Below are 20361 nucleotides of genomic sequence, written 5' to 3'. Positions count from 1 at the left end.
CGGCTCCATCCCCTGACACCTCCCTTCAGACACGGACGGACATTGCTGAGGTTCCCTCTCAGTCGCGTCTCCCCGAGCCTGAACGGGCCCAGCTCCCTCAGCCTTTCCTCCAAAGAGAGGTGCCCCAGTCCCTCACCCACCATCGCTGACCTCAGCTGGACAATAAAATAATTACACGATCATTTTTGTAAAATAACTACACTTACTGTGTGTTACACAGCAGCTCCCAGGGAGTGGGAACTACTCAGGCCTCGTTTCACTCCCCCCCGCTGGTATCAAAGCTCACTGAGGGACCATGAGCTTATCAGGAGCCAGTGCTTAAGGCCGACGTCAAGTAAGACTCCCGGTGGTGTTGTTTACTTATCCCCGGCTTCCTTCACAGCTGGAGCATTTTGTCCCCTCTCAAGAGGGGCTACAGTCGAGATCCCCCGAGCGCCCTCACACTCGCACCGGAACCAAGGCGCGCGAACCCCGAAAACCGAGTCAGCCGCGTGTGCTACGCAATGGAGAGCGGGCTGGAGCCTCGGGGGAGCCGCCGCACGGCGCCTGCTCCGTGGGCGGCCGCGGGAGCGCAGGGCCGGGACCGCCGTCCCTCCCCCGCGGGACTACAGCTCCCGGCGTGCCTCGCGCCGTTCCCATGGCCACGGGCAGCCGGGCCCGCGCCCCGCACCGCGATGCCCAAGGCCAGGTACCGGGAGCCCTGCCCGGGCTGGAAACCGGGGGTCGCTCCCGCTGCTCTGGGGGAAGGGGCCAGCGGCCGGGGAGGATAGCCAGGAAGAGGGAGGGAGGGAGGGGAGGGTTTAAAACCGGCTGTTCCGGCCTCTGCCCCTAAATCGAGCGGGGCCGAGGTCAGGTGGGGCACTCTTGGCCCTTGTCCGGTTGCTTCCGTAAGGGACCCCACGTAAACGGGGTCTGCAGGTGACCGCGGGCGAACCTGAGCACGGGCAGCCCCCGCAGCAGCTTCCCGGCACACCCAGCGGGGATCCGGAGCTCTCCCGACCCCTCCGAGCCGTGCCCGGCTGCTCCTGTAAGCCTGACACGCCACACGAGCTTTTAAAGGTGTCTCAGTACCGCAATGGGCTTCCCGGCGGATAGGTGGAGTGACCGTCCCGGAGGTGTTCCAAGGAAAGCCTGGACGTGGCACTCGGGCCGGTGGTGCTCGGTTCACAGGTTGGACTAGGTAATCTCAGCGGTCTTTTCCAACCTAATTGATTATGTGATTTTGCGATTAAATGTACTCCAAGCAAAGCCTCCCGCTGCACAGCTGGTACGTGCTCAGTGTGTGCCACAAGTGGCTGCTGGGGTTATTGAGGAATGTCACTTTAGGTGGTTTGGTTAGAAGTATTTCGACAAACAGAGAGCAGGTGATGTGAAATAATAATAACAATAATCTACACCAAAATAACCTTCTTTTAGATGCTTCCAGGAATTAGGGCCTTAGGTGTGTGTTTTCTCTAATTATTCTCTTCTTTGTTTTCTTCCAACTAGTGATACTTTATGGGATCTTGCTATAGCTGAAGTGGAGAAGAGAGAAAATCCTGATGATGATGATGATGATGTCAAGCCAGGGGAAGTTTGGGAAAGATCAGTATTATTTATGGGAAACAAAACTGGGGTAATTGAAATACTGTACAATTCTACACTTTTCAAACATAATTTGTGTCCGGGAAAACATCTTGTATTTTCAGATGTTAAGGTTCACTTAATTAGAAAGACATAATATCTCATGATCTCATTATACAGAGGTCTAATTGATCACTAATGTCTGTTTTAAGTACAGTGTTCCCATTATTATATTTATCATTGTCTATTAGTTTATAATTATAATAATGGTAGCATAACTTGCTTCTTATTGCAAATTGGACTCAAGTTTCCACTCTAAGGCTGCAAACAGTTACATGCAATTGCAGTTTTCTGGTGCTTTATTATTGGAATGTTAAATGAATTTGACTTAGTGGTACGACTTTACACTGTAAGAACAGTACAGTAGAGTTCCTCTTTGTTTTTAATTTCCAGGGAAAGACCACTATCATACTGAGATGCCTTGAAAGGTATGTGTTAAATATTTTAAAGCACTTTTCAGCTGTAGATTAAAAAAAAGGCCTACTGTGTGATAATTCATAACACATGTATGCAGATGTGTTCTATGACTGGTTGATCACTTAGGAATGAACTTATTTCCCTTCATTATAACCCCTCAGGGTGACCCTTTCAGTCTTTCTCCAGTGTTAGCTGAAATGACTCACTTGGGCTGATGTTGCTGCTTCTCCTGTCTTTAGTACCTGACACCTCCTGTCTAAAACTGTCTTCTCTGTACTGCTGCTTCTAAGCCAAATTCTGAACTGACTGATAAATACAATTTAGTAATTGTAGAATTAACTTCCTTTCTTTAGAGGATCTTGACAAAATTCATTACTTTTCCTCTAGGGAAGAGTCTCCAAAGCCAACATTAGCCTTAGAATATACTTTTGGAAGAAGGGCAAGGAGACACAATACAGTGAGTATAAAGTATGATTTACCATATCTTTATATATACACACACACCTAAAAATAACATAAAGAAACTCTTTTGCAGCCTAAAGATGTAGCTCATTTTTGGGAACTAGGTGGTGGAACTTCTTTAGTAGAACTCATCCGCATACCAATCACTAGCCACAACATAAGGTAAGTATAAATATTACAATTCCAGAGTTAATTTGAGCTTTCCTTCAAATATTAGTAATCTCTAGACTTTTTTTTTTTTTTTTTTTTGTGGAAACTTCTTTTGAAGTGTAAGAGCATTTACGGGGTTTTGCTAAGAATCACTGTAATACCATGATGCTTTGCTTTGGTCTTCCTTTTCACACTTCTCTCCTAAATAAACAACTTGTAAGTAATCTCAACAAAACATGGAGTAAGTAGGTTCACCTTAAGGAGATACAACAAGAAATGAAGAAAAAGAGAAGACATAATATCTTCATGCTCAGTGAAGAGCAAAAAAACAGACTTGGGGACATATGAAAAATGAAATCTTGCTCCCTACTTCTGTGCACACATAGATGTTCTTTCTATAACAGAAATTTTAGGGTGAAAAACAAGGCCAAAAAATTCTGACCAAAAAAACCTTTGAATTTTTGGGAAATGACCTTTTAATGAGTAAGTCATTTCCCAACAGAGAGATGACGTTTCCTGGAGGGACTAGAGCTACTGAAATTATTTGAAAATAAAAAGAAGCAGAAATTTTGATCAAATTAAGAGAATGTAGTGAGAAAAATCCCTTAAAGTCATGGATAGCATAAGAAGAAGATATGCATGAAAAGTTGCATGAAGAAATATAAAGGTATTTGGAGGTGCTTTTTATGGCTTTTTTTTGGTTAAGAAAGATGGGAGTTGAAAAGGGAGAAAAGGATCAAAAGATAAGTTTTATATTATGATGTATTGCTTTACTTCACTGATATTGAGCTTTAACTTCTGTGGGGAGGAAAAAGGAGGGATATAATTTTTATCAGGTACATTTGCTCCTGTTTTGACTAATGAAATAATGTCATTTGCTGAGAGACTAAGAGGGAATAAAAGTAAAAGACTTCTGGCATGTGAAGCTCTTTGTCTCTAGAACAGCTTGGGAGAGAAAAAATTAAGTATAATTTTTCAGCCTCTGACTAAATTAAATTAATTGAGCTCTACCTCCATCAGCCTTTCCTTCCTTTTTTTTACTAATAGGGGATTTTCTGATGTGAAGAATCTTAAGATTCTTTGCTGGGATAGCAATGTTCTGTAAGAACAATTCACTTCTGTTCACAAGGCAATATTTTAAGATGCCAGTAAAAATTCTACTGTTTCAACAAATGTTAAGTGCATTTTGCTGGTTTTCTCATTATTGTAGTCAAGCAATTTGGTTATTTAAAAGTTCCATAAACTATATCTAGTTTCATCAAGAGACTCTTCACTGGATTTTTCTTCACCACAGCATTTTAAAATGAAATGGAACACTCAGTTTGTTTCGCCACTTTTGTAATGCCACTCGGTCTGGAATCCTCTTTTTCAAGTCAGGCTGGAAGGGGATAGAATAATGGCATCCATTCAGATTGCTGCATCTGCGATGATCTCTGCAGTTGCACTTAAACGCAGCTGGTGTTTTGGGAGGCAGGGCTTTAGAAAGAGGACTTCAGATGTAAAACATCTCTCATCAACAAATCCACCTTTAAAAGTCTAGTAGTAGCTAAGGATGTCATGAGTACTCTTTCATCTTTCAGAAGACTTCTCTCATGTACCCATTCAAGGTTCCAGCAAACTGTCACAGTCCATGACACTGAATATTGTTGTTAACCAGGTTTTCTTCAATTCACATTAGAAAAAAATAATCCAAGTAGGAAACTTTCCCAGGTGTACAGGGAATACAGGTAATATTTAGTAAAGATCCTAGCCACTGGCTAACACTGCTTGGTCTGGGGTTGTTGTCTTATGAGATGGCAGGGATACATAAGAGCAGAAATCCTCAGTCATACAGGAAGGAGCTACAGGGCTGAGGATATCTGCATATTTTACTGTTTGAAGAGAGTGCCCAAAAACAATGCTTGATTGAAAGTTGCCAAAATAATAGTTCTGAACAAGAGACAAGGGAAGGGTTTCTTCAGAGTACAGAATATCCCTAAAAGCCATCTTGCTTTGCTGTCACATTTAATTCTATCTTAGCAGTTAGATGTTCACATTTGCACTATAGGCGTGGTTTTGTATGAAAATGCTGAATGCCTCGTGCACTAAATATGTGACCAATAATGCCTATTTAATAGGTCATTTGCTGTAGTTCTGGTATTGGATCTCTCCAAACCAAATGAACTCTGGACTACTATGGAGAGCCTTCTGCAGGTCACCAGGAACCACGTGAACAGAATTTTAACCAAACTAGAAAAGACAAACCCTGAAGTAGCTGCTGAAATTAAACAGAGAATGTGGAACAATCTGCAAAGGGATCACCCTGTAAGTTACTTCTAATATTTTCTCCAGATGTCACAGGCCTTTATACAGTTAAAGATAATGCTTTTGAAAATCATAAACAACTCTTTTAGATTTTTATGCATGACTGAAAATCCATTTGATGTAGATGAACCTGTTCACTGGAAAATTATAGCAATTTAATAAAAATTCAATAAGAGCAGAAACAAGGAAAGAAGGTTTCTTATATCTTTTTGTTAGATATCTAATGTGATTGTTATGGCATGTTACACCAATCAAAAGAAATAGTTTTAGAGTAGCAGTTTGCTTTTTTTTCCCCCCTCATCTTTTTAAAATGAGGATGAAAACTAGAATGTACAAAAGTCATCTAGCAAGAGACTAACTGAAGGTACAAATTTAAGCAAAGAATATAGTTATAACAGCCATCAACATGACTATATACTTTGCATTTATTTAAATGTCTATCACAAACTCAATGCCTTTTGATAATCTGACAACTAATTAAATTATAAAGTTTCAGAAATGTTAACATCAGTCCTTTAAACATAATTGCTAACTAAATCTCTGGAAAAGCTAAACTAGATTATGCGCAATAGAAATGAAAAGTCATTGTGCATTAAACCTCTGCAAATGTTGTGTGTATATAATGCATAAATAAGTACTCAATTCAAGGACCTCGTATGTAAATCTAGTTACTGTAACTTCTGTAAAATTCTTCAATACAGCAAGTGCTTGTAGAGCTCAGAAATTTAAAAGTAACTCAAAGTATAGGAGAAAACAACATGTGCAGCACTCTGTAGATTTAGTGTTGGGCGTTTGGTATGGGGATTGTTTTGGTTTTCACTTCTAGAGAAGGTAATTCACAAAAAGATAACATCTACATGCACACTTGGCAGTAAATTATGACCACAGTGTCTAGTTTCATATAGGGGTTTACGTACCAGAAAATTGCAAGCTTATTGCAATCAAAAAAAATGCTATTAATTGTTAAGAAAACTTGTTATTCTTGCACTGTAGGAAACACAATTATACCTTCTGAACTAAAATTTCTGTTTAGCTTCCATTATCAAAGACATCAATAATGCAGATAAAATATTATATTACTGCTTGGTTCTCTTCTTACTTTCATCACTGTTCAAATAAAAATTGTGTCAATTTATTAGAAGAAGATACTATCTTATATAGTAAAATTTAATGCCAGTTTATGGAGATCGTTACATGCCTTTCAATGGCTAAACATATTTTTATCATAAACAGGAATCAATTAAATGCTTATATTTTTAAGGATTAAGATCTACTTCATAGGCCTGGCTAAAGAATTATTTGCTATGATGATAAAACATATCAGTTGCAGACCTTGTTTAAAAAGGCTGGATGCATATAAAGTACTCCATAGTCAAAAATAAATTCTACAGTCCAAACATGAATAGGGTTCAATATGCTAGTTTTAAGGTTTCTGATGTTATCCCAAATTTTCCTCCTAGTTATGAACTGCAAACGGGTTTTTTCAGTTTTATATTCTATATACTCATTCTTAAGTTGTGCTAGTTTTGCTTAAAGCTTTTGCTTTGACAGTGTATGAGTGAAGCCATTATTTCTCCTCTCCAGGTAGAGGATTTTCAGTATGTGCAGCTTCTGTCAACATCCTGTCATTTAACCTGTCTGTGAAGTACCTGGGGTTAGGAGGGAGCAGTTGAACCCACCTCTGCTAGAACACATCTTCCTTGCACTGCTACAGACAAAGCAGCCTGAATAAATAATTGCTTGAACATACAAGAGGATTATCTCTTTTCATATGGACTACAGCAAACCCTTCCAGACCACCTGAGAATTCTTGTAACTCACTTATTAAAATTTTTATCCCACATTAGCTATTTAGCACTTCAGTCTGCAGTCTCAGACCTGTTTTCCTCCATTGATACTGATTCACATTTTCAAGATTGTTGGTTGATGTTTCCTCTTTGTGCTAATATCAAACATTTGAAATTCACATTCAGTATTGTTTAAGTGTGGAAAACATGATGTGAAGAGGACAAATGCATGACACAAGCTGATCATTCCACTTATTTTTCTTGAGATTGTTCTGTATTCTTTTGGATTTTATCCAGGGAAGGTGAATGTGTCAAAAAGCCAGTTCCACTAATCCAGCCTGGCAGGTGTTCTGTGAATACATGAGGTTTTCCCTCTCTTCCTTTCCCATCTAATAATGTAATATATAGTGTAAAAGCCCTTTTATGCTACTAAGTGTTCTGACTGCTCAGAGGGATTATTTCCTGACCCTTTAGGAAGAAATGGTAAAATGGTAGAATATAATATGGATATTGCAATGAAGTTGATTCTTCTACCTTAAGGTTTGGAAAGCCTTGTTTTCTGTGAATTAATTTTCAGTTGCTTTAACAGTTGCAATCTTCTACAGTTTGTTTACAGAGCTTAACTGTCCTACATCTTTTTAACAGGACTATGCATTAGTTGACCCTTTTCCAATACCCTTGGCGATAATTGGAAGCAAATATGATATTTTTAATGTAAGTAAAACTTAAGTACATTTTTAATAATTAAAGTATTCCCAGCAAATATTCTGTATACTAAAACTCACTAATATAATAGTAATCTTTTGCACTAAAGTGTGGACAGCCAATCTTCTACCACAAAAAAAAAAAAAATCTTTCCATACAATGCATTAAGGAAGGCCTACTGTCATTCCTTCACAAAACACCCCCAAATTGATGATTTTTGAGATGTACTTCAAAAATGTTGAGACACAAGTTGCTGCAGACCAAAAAGGGAAGTCAGAAAACACCATGTGGATGATTTCCTTTTATAATGAGAGAAATCCCACTCCACATGTCCCTTGTGACAGCAGCTGTACATTTATAGCAGTGAAAGAGGGGTGTATCTCAAGTCAGCTGATCAGATTTTTTTGGTAGTTGTGGCAGCTTCAGTCTGGAACTTCTTGTACAGTACTTTCTAAGTTTCTAGAGACAAGTGGGTAATTGCATCTTTTATGGAGGGGAGGAAAGAAATGTCATAGTACTTCTGGATTTTCTCCCAGGACATAAAAAACCCAAACAAACACACACTGCATTTGATCACGAGAAATTAGGGCAGTATGTTTGATTTTTAGCAGTCATGCTGGCAGCCTGTGCTTCTCTGGGTGGCTACACAGAGCACTTGATAGCTGGGTGACTCTCTGACTTACTGAATTCTTTATTAATCAGGGACTTGCCTTCTCTCATACTGAAGCTTTATGCTGGGCCATGACCCCCTAAAATGACTCTCATGTAATAAGGGCAAAATGGCAGCATGATTCCTTTAGGGGTCTATGGATTAACTCCTGCAGGCATCACTGGGATTTTTTAAGTTTTCATCCGTTTTATCCAGGGAAGGCCATCTGTATGATCTTAGATTAAACAGACATAGATGGAAAGGTATTTTGATACGCCTTTCAAATCTTGCAGGTTTTAAAACTTAAACAGCATATACCCAAAGATTTACTTAAATATTTTCACAAGAAGAAAAAAAATCCTTATTCTTCCAGTAGGTAGCATTTCTACCGGTAAAAATTTAAAACAGTATCAAATAAATAAATTGAAAATTAAATGTGCATTTTCAATTGAAAAACTTTTCCTGGACTAACATACTGCCAGCTCCATCTATAAAAAAGAAACAAAGAGAAATTGTGACATGTCTTTTCAGAGTAGGCTGTTACTGATTCTGTCTTAAGATATAATTATGCTGACAGCTGAAAGCCTTATATACTGTAGCTTAAGTGCATTGCAGTTTATATAAAAAAATAAAAAGTTCTAACTGTAGTATTTTGGGTTTTGTTTCTTACAACTCTGTTCCACTATCAACTTTTTCAGGAGTTTGACTCTGAAATGAGGAAAATAATAAGCAAGACACTTCGATTTGTTTCACATTATTATGGAGCATCATTAGTGGTGTGTATATTCACTTTCTATTTAAGGATAGAGAAGATGAACAATATTTCTGCGACAAAACAGTATTTTTAAAAATAGTACTGTAGAACTCCTAGAGAAAATGGGATTTCATGGGGTTTACAGTAGACTTCTTCATGAGGTTATCTACTGAAGAAGTCACTGTACTGGCAGTGGATGGATGGACATGCCTTGTGAACAAACAAACTACACAGTTCCCCAGTTGCCACTGTCAGCAAAAATGAAATTAAAATAGTTACCTGTTAGCCAACTTAGTTCCTTCATTGTGTGTACTGCATTTTGGGCGATTTTTTTTTTTTTTTTTGGTACCAGAAAGGAGAATGGGCAAAAGGGATTGCTGTAGATTGATGGAGAACTGGCCCTTTTGGTAGAAGCATGAATTTACATGAAGTGTCTCAGCTTTTGTAGAGTTAAAAACAAGGGCTCATTTTCACAGTAGTTCATGTATATAGTATATATATTATATATACAGTAGATATGTATAGAGATTACTACACTTAGGGTGTTGAAGAAGGACAGGAGCTTCCTTACAGAAGTGGGTGGAAAGATGCCAACCAGAGGACAATGAAGTATTTATTTTAGTTTGTCAGATCATCCTCAGAGTAAAGACAGAAACATGCATGCTGAGAGTCACAGTCCAAAAACACTGCCTCTTGGGCTCACTATGTGTCAGAGGATGGGTCTAATTGTATCAACCATCCGTTACTTAATAAATAATATCTAATAGTAGCTTAGTGATTATCAAAACAACTTATATTTACTTTGAATACTTACAATCCCAGCATGTCCTTTTGCATCCAAGTAAAGCTTTTTCACTGACACATGAATTTGTCTTTTGTTAACTGAGACTACAACTGTTTTGGTTGGGGTTTTTATAGTATTTAAGCATTATTGTAATTAAAAATTAAAATTAGAACATAAAGTTCTTTGTCTGCTAAATCCTGACTGTCATTGAAATGAGAGGGAGAAACTTAATATCCCACAGCAGGCATCTGACTTCTTTCTCAAAGACGTGAATCTCTCAGGATACAAAAGCCCTTAGACACAAAGATGCATGTTGTTTGAGAATATATTCTAAGAACTGCTTTCTGATAAGTCTGTACCATTCTGCCACTTTGAAGCTGTTTTTATGACAATTATATAGTTTATTAATTACATTTCTAAATGTTTATGGTATTCTGGATAATTTTAAATGTAATTCAAAATCTTAACTCATTCGTCTTGGGCAAAAGATTTTTGTCTCACAATCTGCATATTTCAAAAGTTTTGAATCACAATTTTTAAAATTATTCTTTAATCTTTATTGATGCTACTTTTTAATCTTTCTTGATCAATATATTCAGTAACAAATATGTTAATGCTTTTGAAAGGGAATGTGAGATTTTTATTCTTGTCAATTCAGTGAACATATACCAAATTTACTGGGGTCAGGTATTAATTAGCAATTAATTAGCTCTGTCGTCTTTGTAGATGGCAAAATGCAATATATCTATGATGGAAGTTCATAATACATATTTTGTTTTCTGATTCATCTAGTTTACCAGTAAATCTGAGGCTCTCTTGCTGAAAGCCCGTGCTCTTATTAATCACTTGGCATTTGGCTACGATAAAAGGTAACATTATTGTTCAACTATTAAATGTCTTGCTCAGAGCCTAAAGTTACTTAATATTTTAATCATAAAAACTTTTTTTTTTCTTAAATATTATATCTGAAAGATTTTTGTTCATGGACTTGGACTCCTGTGATTCAGCTGCCTATCTGTGCTAAGAACAGCGATTGACTAACTCCTTAGTTTTGATCCTCAAATGGATGAATGAAAAACGTGGTTACCAGTGGAATTGAGTACTATTTTATTTACATGTATTTATATGTAAATCCCACTAAGTTTCTAGTCTTGGCTAGAATAATGTTGTTTTTTGTTGATTGCTAAATGCTCACTTGATACATATTCTTTTGTTCTGTTTAGCAAGTCTGTATCAGTGGATCCCAGCAAACCTCTCTTTATACCAGCAGGCCTGGATTCCATGAGCCAAATAGGTTAGAACATTTCCTGTTCATTGTTTGTTGCTTAATTCTTGAAAACAAGAAAAACATTTTCAGCAAATAGATAAATTACAGCACATCAGTATCAGTTTTAAAAGATTATTGAAGGAAATAGCTTACAGATTTTTAAATCACGATTCTGTATATTAGCAAGAATTATTTGTGCAGGTTTGTTAGGTAGCTTGATAAAGTTTCTGGACTATGTAAAATAGTAAAGTACCAATTATCATAGATCTGAAAGAAAATAAAATATACAAAACCTCTCAGCCCATTTCATGGTAGAAGATCAATGTTTTTTTCAAACTTGTTGCAACTTGTCAGTGTAGAAGGTAAAATACTAAATTAGATGGATCATTATGCAAAATTACTCCGTGATCTATGTTGTTATGACAACACACTTGTCTTATGTGTGTTGTGATTCTCAGGACCACCACCTGCCTCTGACAGTGATCTTGGAAAGATGCATGCCAACACACCTTTGGAACTATGGAAGAAAGTATTTGAGAAAACATTTCCTCCCAAGGTAGGGATGTATATGACATGCACACAGCTGCTTTTCTCGCAGAATAGCAGCAATATCCCTGCTCCTCTTTGTCTTTCAAGTCCACTGACTGGAATTTCAGTCTCACTTAACAGTTCTCTTTAATACATTTTTAAAAGATAAAGACTTGTATGCAGTAGTACTTCTACATCTTCAGTTACCTTCCTACATTTAGAAATTATGAAAGATGCTGTTCTCAGTATAGAATGCCACAAGATGATAAAGACTAAACTTGGAAATTATACAGAAGTATTATTTTTCATGTTAGTTTTCCTCATAGTCTTTAAAAACACAATAAACCAATGTTTCCTCCTGCACGCACCCCTCCAAGTACCCCCTGAACTCCCCCTGAAACAGCTGGAGAAAACACTTCTCATCTTGCAAGCTCCATCGCTGTTCATCAGTGTAGCAGTCTATTTAAAGAATTACACATTTGCCAAATAGATTCACAGTCTTTTGTTTTGGATCCACAGTAGGCTTTAAACTTTGAAGCTATTTTTATGCATTGTAAACTTCTTTTTCCATTGCCTCACCTAAGAAATGGAATTCTGCTTTATTTTATTCCATCACTGGTATTATTGCCTTCTTGCTGCTTTCCATTTGATATGATTAAAGAGAAATGTGCAGGACAATATTTTAAAAAACCCTCCTCATTTTATAGTTTTTCTTAATATCAGTGTATTTGCTTCTTTGGAATTCAAGTTACAGTTCACTCAAGGCTAGGAAATGAAAATTCAGATATTTGCCAAAGATAGCATTCAGATTCTCAGCTATTGAAGTAATGCTTCTGATAACAAGAACTGAATTCTAGTCATGAGTATTAAATAGTGTAGCAAGGGCAACCTCAACTGTGCCCTAACATCATGGACCAGAAACGATATTTTCATTTTGATCCTCAAGAGTAATAACCAACCACCAGATAAGAGTATTTTCTGTCCTTTAGAATCTAGCTGCATTTTCTTCATTTTACTGATAGAATACCTTTTTTTTTTAAACTAATCTGTCCTGTAGTACAAAATTGTTCCATAAATGCAAGTTTTTAGTATGTTTGTATTAAAAGCAAATACTTTCACTTCTATAATGTGGCTTTTTCTTATTAAAAGAAGATAAATTCTATCATGTGGGGTTTTGTCTTTTCTCCTTTTAGAGTTTCTGTGATTTACAAGATACCAAGGACCCTGCACAGGACAGTCAATATGCTGAGTATGAAGTTGATGTCATGAGAGCTCAGAAAAACCAGGTACACCGTAATTCTCCAAATGCTGTTCAGAGTCAGGTATTCCAGAACCACCAGCACTACTGAACTAATAGCATATACTCATACCACCCCTTCTTGCCCTCAAATAATTTCAGCTTTAGAATTCAGTTTAGTAGTTGATTGTGAGTTTTCTTTCCCATTGTTAAGATACTAAGCCAGTAGACCATTGTTGGATCTCAAAGTTTTAGCTCTGAGTTTCTTTAGAAATTAGTAATTAAATTTTGCCTCAAACTGTTCTCTAGAATTAACTCACTAAAACAAACATGTGATGCTTTCTTGACAATAATTTCCTTATTTCTTCTGTACTCTTATTTGAGTGTTGACTAACAGAAAGCATAGGAAGCAGTATCAAGGTTGGTGATGGGGACTGTTGACTTCTCTCTTTCTCCTTCAAAACTTATTTAAACTGGAAAGATACTGAGATGATAACATTTCTGACTTGAATTTGAAGGCTGTGGACACTTTAACAGAGTGAATGGAATTGTTCCACAGAGTGATTATATGTGGCATTACCCCTGAATTCCAGACAAGTCCTTTAATGGGGAAAGGGTCTTCTGTTTTTTCCTGTGAATTTTGAAGTGTTTCTGCTTTTCTCTAGATTAGTGAGGAATTAATTTTATCAAAAAATTGTGTGGCAAACTAGATGAAGGTTAAAGGATTGCCTTACAGCCGGCAGTACATAACATCAGCTGAGTAGCAGCTGTATATAAACTGTATATATGAAAACTGTATATAACAGTTTTCATCAGTATCCTAGGTATGGGTCTGTTAAAATCAAACCAAGATTTTTACAAAGAATAAAGCAATTTCAAAAATCCCCTGCAGCCTTTGAACTTGCACATTACCTGCAATATCCTATTAATGTAGATATCAGTTCTGAATTTCTGTCACATCAAGAACAATCTTAGAAATCATTAAAATTTGAAAAGCACGCTGCTTTTGGAATTTATAATAGAAACATACTCAGTATAGCTACATATCTCAAAATAACTATATAGTGTACTAGGTTTGTTATTTTTACATAATAATGTGTTACAAAAGAAGATACTGGCATGTATTGATTAAATCATACAGGAAATTATTAATTTTCTGGTTTTAAACAAAAGAGACAGGCTTTTAAAATCTTAATCTGTTCAAGGGCATTGAAAACCATTATAGTTTCTTTTTGTTGGACTCCTACAAGTAATTTGAAAATTAAAGAGAAAATTACTTTTGTTATCTGCAGTTATTTCCCAAGTTTCTATCACAAAGTTTAATTTTTACAAGATTATTTGCACATTATTAAAATGTTTTATACCAGGAATTTGAAATACATCAAGCTAGAAAGACACATCTAAAAGTAAAGAACTCTGTAGTTGCCATGTTGCTTGAAGTGTCCTTCTGTTTTCCAGTGGAAAGGAGCACAAAAAATCGTATTTTTAATGCAATTTTTTGAATTCATCATGTGTCAGACATTCTTTATCGAGTCTCATGGTATCTGTTGCGTAAGGAGGACCAGTATATTAAGATGGTCAATATGCAACGTGTTGCTAATGAAATCATGGGACCTAATGCAAAATTAAAAGTATCATGTGATTAATGTTTTCATGTTATCATTTTTCCCGGTTACTTTCGGTTAATTAATGTTACTTTGGACTCCAGGTAATACCCTATTTGCTTATTTATCTAAAGATAAGCTTTAGAAGAAAAATAAGCACAAAACCAGCAAGGGAAGCAAAACACAGTCCCTGTCACTGTATCTGATAGAAGAACCAGCAACTGACTGACTCAGTCTTGGTCAGGACTGCTCGATAATATTGTAATGGATTTAGAGATAACTGTGGCAATACAAAGTTTAAACAAATAATTTCCAACTTTGTAATTTTGATTGAAGGATTTGACTGCATTTTAGCAGAGTAGAAGATTGAATTCTAATTCTTGAGTATAAACTAAAAAAACAGTTAACAAAAAACAACAAAGTCCCTGAACTGACTCTGAGGTACTGTCAGCCAGCATTTATATGAGAAGCTGTTTGGTTGTAGGAGTTTAGAGTCCAGCTCATCAGCATTCTGACATCACTGTTTTCTTTTAGACCAGATTATCCTGCCTCCTTAATATTTTCAGAGTTAACTATAAGATGTACCACTTTCTTTCTAAACATTTTCCTCTGGAAAGCTCTCTAAAGCTGTCTTTTCTTCACTGTGCCTTTCTTCAAAATGGAGCACATTTCTCTTTCTCAACTGTGTCTTTTCAGAATTCTTTCCTTAATTCTTGCCCCACAGACATACACATAGCACAGGTTTATATCAAATAGTGCTGTTGGAATTGTTTACTGCTTTTCATTCATTGTAGTTAAGCTCTGAAAGAGAATACAGCACCAGGGATCCTTTTGAAATTTGTATTTCTAATGTAATTCTTAACTAGCAAATTTTCTCTAGGAATTACTGGGATTTTGTGGTTTCTGCAGGGCTTTCAAGATTAAAAAAAAAAAAATCATTCTGCATAATTATTAGGCCTTAAATGTCCAGGTTTTGGTTAATTCTTCAGACATAAACCACATGGCAAACTTGTCATTCTCTGTCCATTCCCTGTTAGCTTTTTGGCTTTTGATGCCTTCAGATCACCTTCATTTTGATTTTGGTACATACATTACTTTAAAAAAATCTCACTCTTATTCAAGTTGTATTTCTGATTAGAGCTACATATATATATACACCTGCATCTGTGAGCACCTATGGGGAGCATGAAAGTCTAGTTGTTTAGTTCCCTCTAAACGTTTGTGGCAGTGAGAGCCTGGCACACGGGTTCTCTTTCCTTTAGAATGCTCTTGGCCACAGATGCAAGTACTCTAAGGTGACTTTCTGAAGCTTTTTGTTTCCTATTATGCCTTCACTGCTAATATTCAAAATAGGTGCTTGGACCTCTTGATCTGGACATTTGACTGCAGCTTCATTCATTGATGCAATAGATAAAGCTCAACCTTGAGCTCAAAGAACTGGAGAGCCACCAATTCAGGTGCTTCAGAAGTCATACAGTGCCAAAGTTCACAGTGACTGGTCCTTGTCACATAGAGCTATTACTTCAGGGATTGGTGCCAGTTCTAGCTGAAGCCTCATGCCATGATGTAAAGTCAGAAAAGTAGATGCCTGGTGCCATTTGGTGTCAGCTAACAAGTCATGGAAGCAGACCTTAACAGACAAGAGACTGGTAAGACTTTAGAAAGTCATAAACACAAGAAGATTCTACATCTCACAAGGATGAACAGTTGCATTTCACCTAAAATTACAGCAGCCTAATCGACCATGGCACTCACAACCAAATGTCACCTCCATGTCAGATCTGCATCTGACATGGGGATTGTGTTGGCCAACAGACTGAGAGCCATATTTTTTCAGCATACTTTGCTGACGTGAACATATTGCTGAACTTCAGGAGACCATTTCAGTCTCGTTGCACGAAACAGAAGATTTCATCCTGTGCCATGAACCCTTGGTCACACCAGTGTTACTGGGAAGAGAAATGTAACAGGCCCCTACCTTAACCTGCATAACAGAGCAGTACCACCTTTCCTTTTCTCCACAGGAGAACATGTGCTAGTCTTCATAAGGGTAAAAGTTATTTAGGATATTTACTCAGCTGCCAAGAACAAGCTTTCTTGTTTTTCACATGAAAGCACGTCCAAATGGGTAAAAAAGATTGCGTTTTTAAACTAAAATAAAGAGCATTATTGGAGCACTGTTATTTAATTTTCTACTAAAGTTTGTGTGTTTAAGACTTTTAATTAGTGTTTCAGTACGTGGTTGCTTTCACCATGTTCCAGATTGAGGGGCACTTCCCGTAAGAAACTGCATGAAAAGCAAAGTTGAAGCCATATCAGTAACTCAGAACAGAGGAAATGCAACAATTAAAGCTTTTCCTGCAATCTTCATTTTTCCTTCTTGTTTGTAGACATTGTAGTATTGTCTTTAATTACATGATCATATACTATTTTGCTGCTGCCTCAATTCAATTGTTCATTATTTCTTTTCATCATCCTTATTCTTTATGTACCTTATTTTTCAACCTGCCATTCAGACACTTCAATGAACACAAAAGTATTAATTTTTTTTTTTCTCTGAGAGTGTGTGGTAATGTTATCTTATCTGAGTGCCTCACAAACATCAGTTAAGTCTTTCTTCCCAATCCCTTTATGAGATTAGGTATGATCTTCCACATTTGACAGATGAAGAATTTACAGAAACACAGAAGCATTAAGGTTTAAAAAAAAATTTAAGCCCACTTTATGCCAATGTTGAGACATCTGTGATAAGTTGCTAGCACTAATTATGTCTAAAGTATTCAGAGCATGCTGAAAGCACATTTAAATTGCAGTTATTTTTTCTTTGTATATCTGATCTCTGCCCCCTACACTTGCACTCACAAAACAAGTGTAGCATAATGCTAGCATGAAGACTTTGATGTACTTTGAGATATATTCTTTTGTAGGATCTTTTTTCACTTTGGAGAGATGATCTCTCAGCAGTCTATTCTAGAATTCTGCTCATGTTTGCAGTAGAAAACAAACAGCAATGGGCCCTCTTTCAAGAGGGTGTCTGGAGTGATCTGTAAGTAGTGTTTGAAACAATTTTGCATTACATTTCTGAGTTACAGGGATGCATTTTACTTTCTGTTTTGCATAGAATCTAGGTAAGTGTACTTTGCTAACAACATTTTCCCTCCTGAATCACTGACATTTGTTAAAAGATTTTTTTTCCTAAATATCCTCCCATTTAATACATTTTTCTTTTTTTTTTTTTTTTTTGTAATTTCTCACTGTTTAAATGTTAGACTTATTTAGATGCACATCCAAAATAAATACTTATATTTTTTTTTCTGTACCTTCTTTACATAGTGGAGTATCTATACAGCTTTAATATATGCTGCGACTTGACAGTTTATATGTTTGCATTATTTTAAATTGCCTTTACACTGAATTGCCTCCTAGGCTAGCTAAACTTACAGCAAAATTAGTTCTGCTAAATTATCTGCCTCTTTCTTGAAAGAGTTTAGTCACATGATAAATCTCCAAGGGTAATTATTTAGCCAACAACTGTAGACATGACCCCCAAACAGTATTGTCATTATTTGTAAAACCTGGCCATCAAATTTTACCCCTTCCTGAAGCCTTTGAGAAAGTTTTTAAATGAAATTACTTAGCATAAAGCAGGTTCCATGTGCTCCTTAAAATATCAGAGTATTCTTTCTATTCCTAACTGTTGGCAAGTTTCCAACAGTTCAGTAAGTTCCAAGATCATAATTTATATTAATAATGAGGGAGTGAAAATACTGAATAAAGACCAGCTTAGAGATAGTTCAACAGTATTGGAGTTGTAGCTAATAATGCAACTTACTTTAGCCTAGACACAGTATGTTCTGTGTCAGTCACCCATGGAGTTACTTAACCCTACCAGTACACTCCTACAAGCATCAGGAAGAATGTGCAGTAACTAAAAATCTTCTGTCTGCTTATACAGCTGGGATGCTTTCTGAAAACTTTGTGCCTCTGATGAAGTTGTTGAAGCTACTTCCTGAGAGAAAATTCCATTTATTATTTCTATACCATCTTAAAATGATGATTGCTTTGTTGTTCTGCCCTCTGTGCTCTGGACTGATAGTTAATACTTCTGTCAAAATCACTAGGTCTGAACTGATAGTTAATACTTCTGTTAAATTCACCAGGTGTGAATTGTTTTTTTTGTCATGCTGATACTTGCATGCCTTCAGCAAAACCTCTTACTCTCTGAAGTCCTTTCTATTAAAATCAAAGTAACAACTGCAAAACACATGTCCACTTTGGAAGGTCTTTGCTACATTTATCCTAAGCACTCATTTATGTCCACCTCTTTCCTGATCTAAGTAAGATATGGTGAGTATTTTGTCTTGCAAGCAGTACAGGGTTAGGTCTAACAGTACCTCATTGGAGCATTATCTTCCTGTAAATTTGCTTACTCTAAAATAAAGCCTTACTCTAAAATAAATCAAAAGCCATCCTGATGGCTAAATTATTATTAAATCCTAAATTATTAATTTTTGCTGAAATAAATCTTTAGAAATTACTCCTGACAGTACACACCCCTACATAAAATTCAGCAGAGAAAACTGTTGCTTGCAATGGTGCTAGAACCTTCTATTACAGGCTTCAGTGCTCCCAGTTGACTGAGATTAGGTCATTTGTCTACCTTGCTAGCACTCTTACTGATCTAAAGTACGGCAAAATGTAGCTCCCTACATGACAGCAAATGTGCAAAATTCATAGCACTTTCAGGGTAATTTTGTTAAATATTAAAATACATTTTTTCTACAGTGAAAAGTGTTTGTACATACATACATTTGCCAAATAAATATGTGAAGTTTCTGAAGAGTTTTAGTAATGAGAAAATCAGCTTAATATGTATTTATGTTTCTTTTTCAGGAACTTGAACAATACAAAAGAAATGTCTCTAAATCCTGGAAAGAAATGGATTTTGACTCTAACTGATGAACTGCTCCGTCTTCAGTTTAACACCATTTACAAAATTATTTTTATAATTTTTACATTATATTGGCAATTTCATCTGATGCAGTTGAAAATATATAATGCCAAACTATGAACTTAGTATTTATTAAGCATCCCTGTTGTTATTTTTCATAAAAAGAGCTGTTTATTCACTCAGTCCAAATTTATCTTGGAACTGGCAAAGAGTTTTACAAAGTGGGGAGAAAGGAAGATTGCTCTCAGATGGGTTTGTATATGAAGACTGGCATTAGTCCCTTCTACCTATTTTATAAGTTGTAACACATTATTTGATATACTTTTGAACCCTTCTACTCTAAGCATATATTTAAATATAAACGAGTTTTCACACCCAAAATATGAAGTTGTGTACTGTGCTGGGCATCTTCTTGTAGTTCAAAACCAAAGCTTAAGAAATACTTGCATAATTGTTTGATCTATTTGAATAAATAAATAAAACTAAAACTGGCAGAATTATGTGGAGTTAAAACCATCTTTGACCTGAATTCAGAACTGTGCTTCCTCTCTGTCACAGAATTATACAGTTTAATATAGGACTTATTTCTTGCAGTGTCTGATGTCACACAGAGTTTAGAAGATGGAAGTTTCTGTCATATATTCAAATGCTAGGAAGTCAGTCTAATTAGACAGATACTTGGTTAGTGCTGAGAATGTTACTGATTCATGTTCAGCCTAAACTAGGAATGGGTTTTTGTCCATGCATGCCTCACTAGTGTGAGATGTACTGAGTGTTCTGAGAATACACAAAACAATCCAGATTAAAGCCCGAGGTGTCTCCTGAGAGCTCAGACTTGTCAGAGAGTGAATGTCTGAACAGTCACTTGGCAAACCAGATCAACCCTATATGCTCATAAAAATGGGAGAGACAGACTAATCTGGTATCTTTCTAGCTATTTAAAGCTACTTGTTATTTTTAACATATTCATTCACCAGATGTCTTTCTGATAACATTTGTATCTCAGAATATTTTACATAAAGATATTAGAAAAATACACTTAAGTGGAAATACTGTATTATCATGAGGATTGGATTTAAAATTCCTTGTTATGAACTGCCTCATCTCAAAACTATAATATAAAGCTAGTCATATAATTA

General features: G+C 36.4%; 1 protein-coding gene across 1 annotated transcript; it reads left to right on the top strand.

Annotated features, from left to right (window-relative positions):
- The first annotated feature begins 674 nt into the window (after positions 1-674).
- DYNC2LI1 (dynein cytoplasmic 2 light intermediate chain 1) lies at positions 675-19230 on the top strand. Its single transcript, XM_062489252.1, has 13 exons — positions 675-688; positions 1489-1615; positions 2017-2051; positions 2428-2497; positions 2576-2664; positions 4770-4956; positions 7389-7457; positions 8796-8873; positions 10428-10504; positions 10859-10929; positions 11361-11458; positions 12624-12752; positions 19165-19230. The coding sequence occupies exons 1-13, from the start codon at positions 675-677 to the stop codon at positions 19228-19230; spliced, it is 1110 nt and encodes a 369-aa protein (XP_062345236.1).
- Positions 19231-20361: the final 1131 nt, after the last annotated feature.

The sequence above is a fragment of the Cinclus cinclus genome, chromosome 3 (genome assembly GCF_963662255.1).
Source record: "Cinclus cinclus chromosome 3, bCinCin1.1, whole genome shotgun sequence".
Lineage (NCBI taxonomy): Eukaryota > Metazoa > Chordata > Aves > Passeriformes > Cinclidae > Cinclus > Cinclus cinclus.
This window is presented reverse-complemented; position numbering and strand designations above follow the sequence as displayed.

Bases quoted from the DNA above. Each gene is read 5' to 3' on its own strand.
- DYNC2LI1 (XM_062489252.1), top strand. The intron at 1,616-2,016 runs GTAATTGAAATA...TTTAATTTCCAG, and splicing joins TTATGGGAAACAAAACTGGG to GGAAAGACCACTATCATACT. The intron at 2,498-2,575 runs GTGAGTATAAAG...ACTCTTTTGCAG, and splicing joins GGGCAAGGAGACACAATACA to CCTAAAGATGTAGCTCATTT.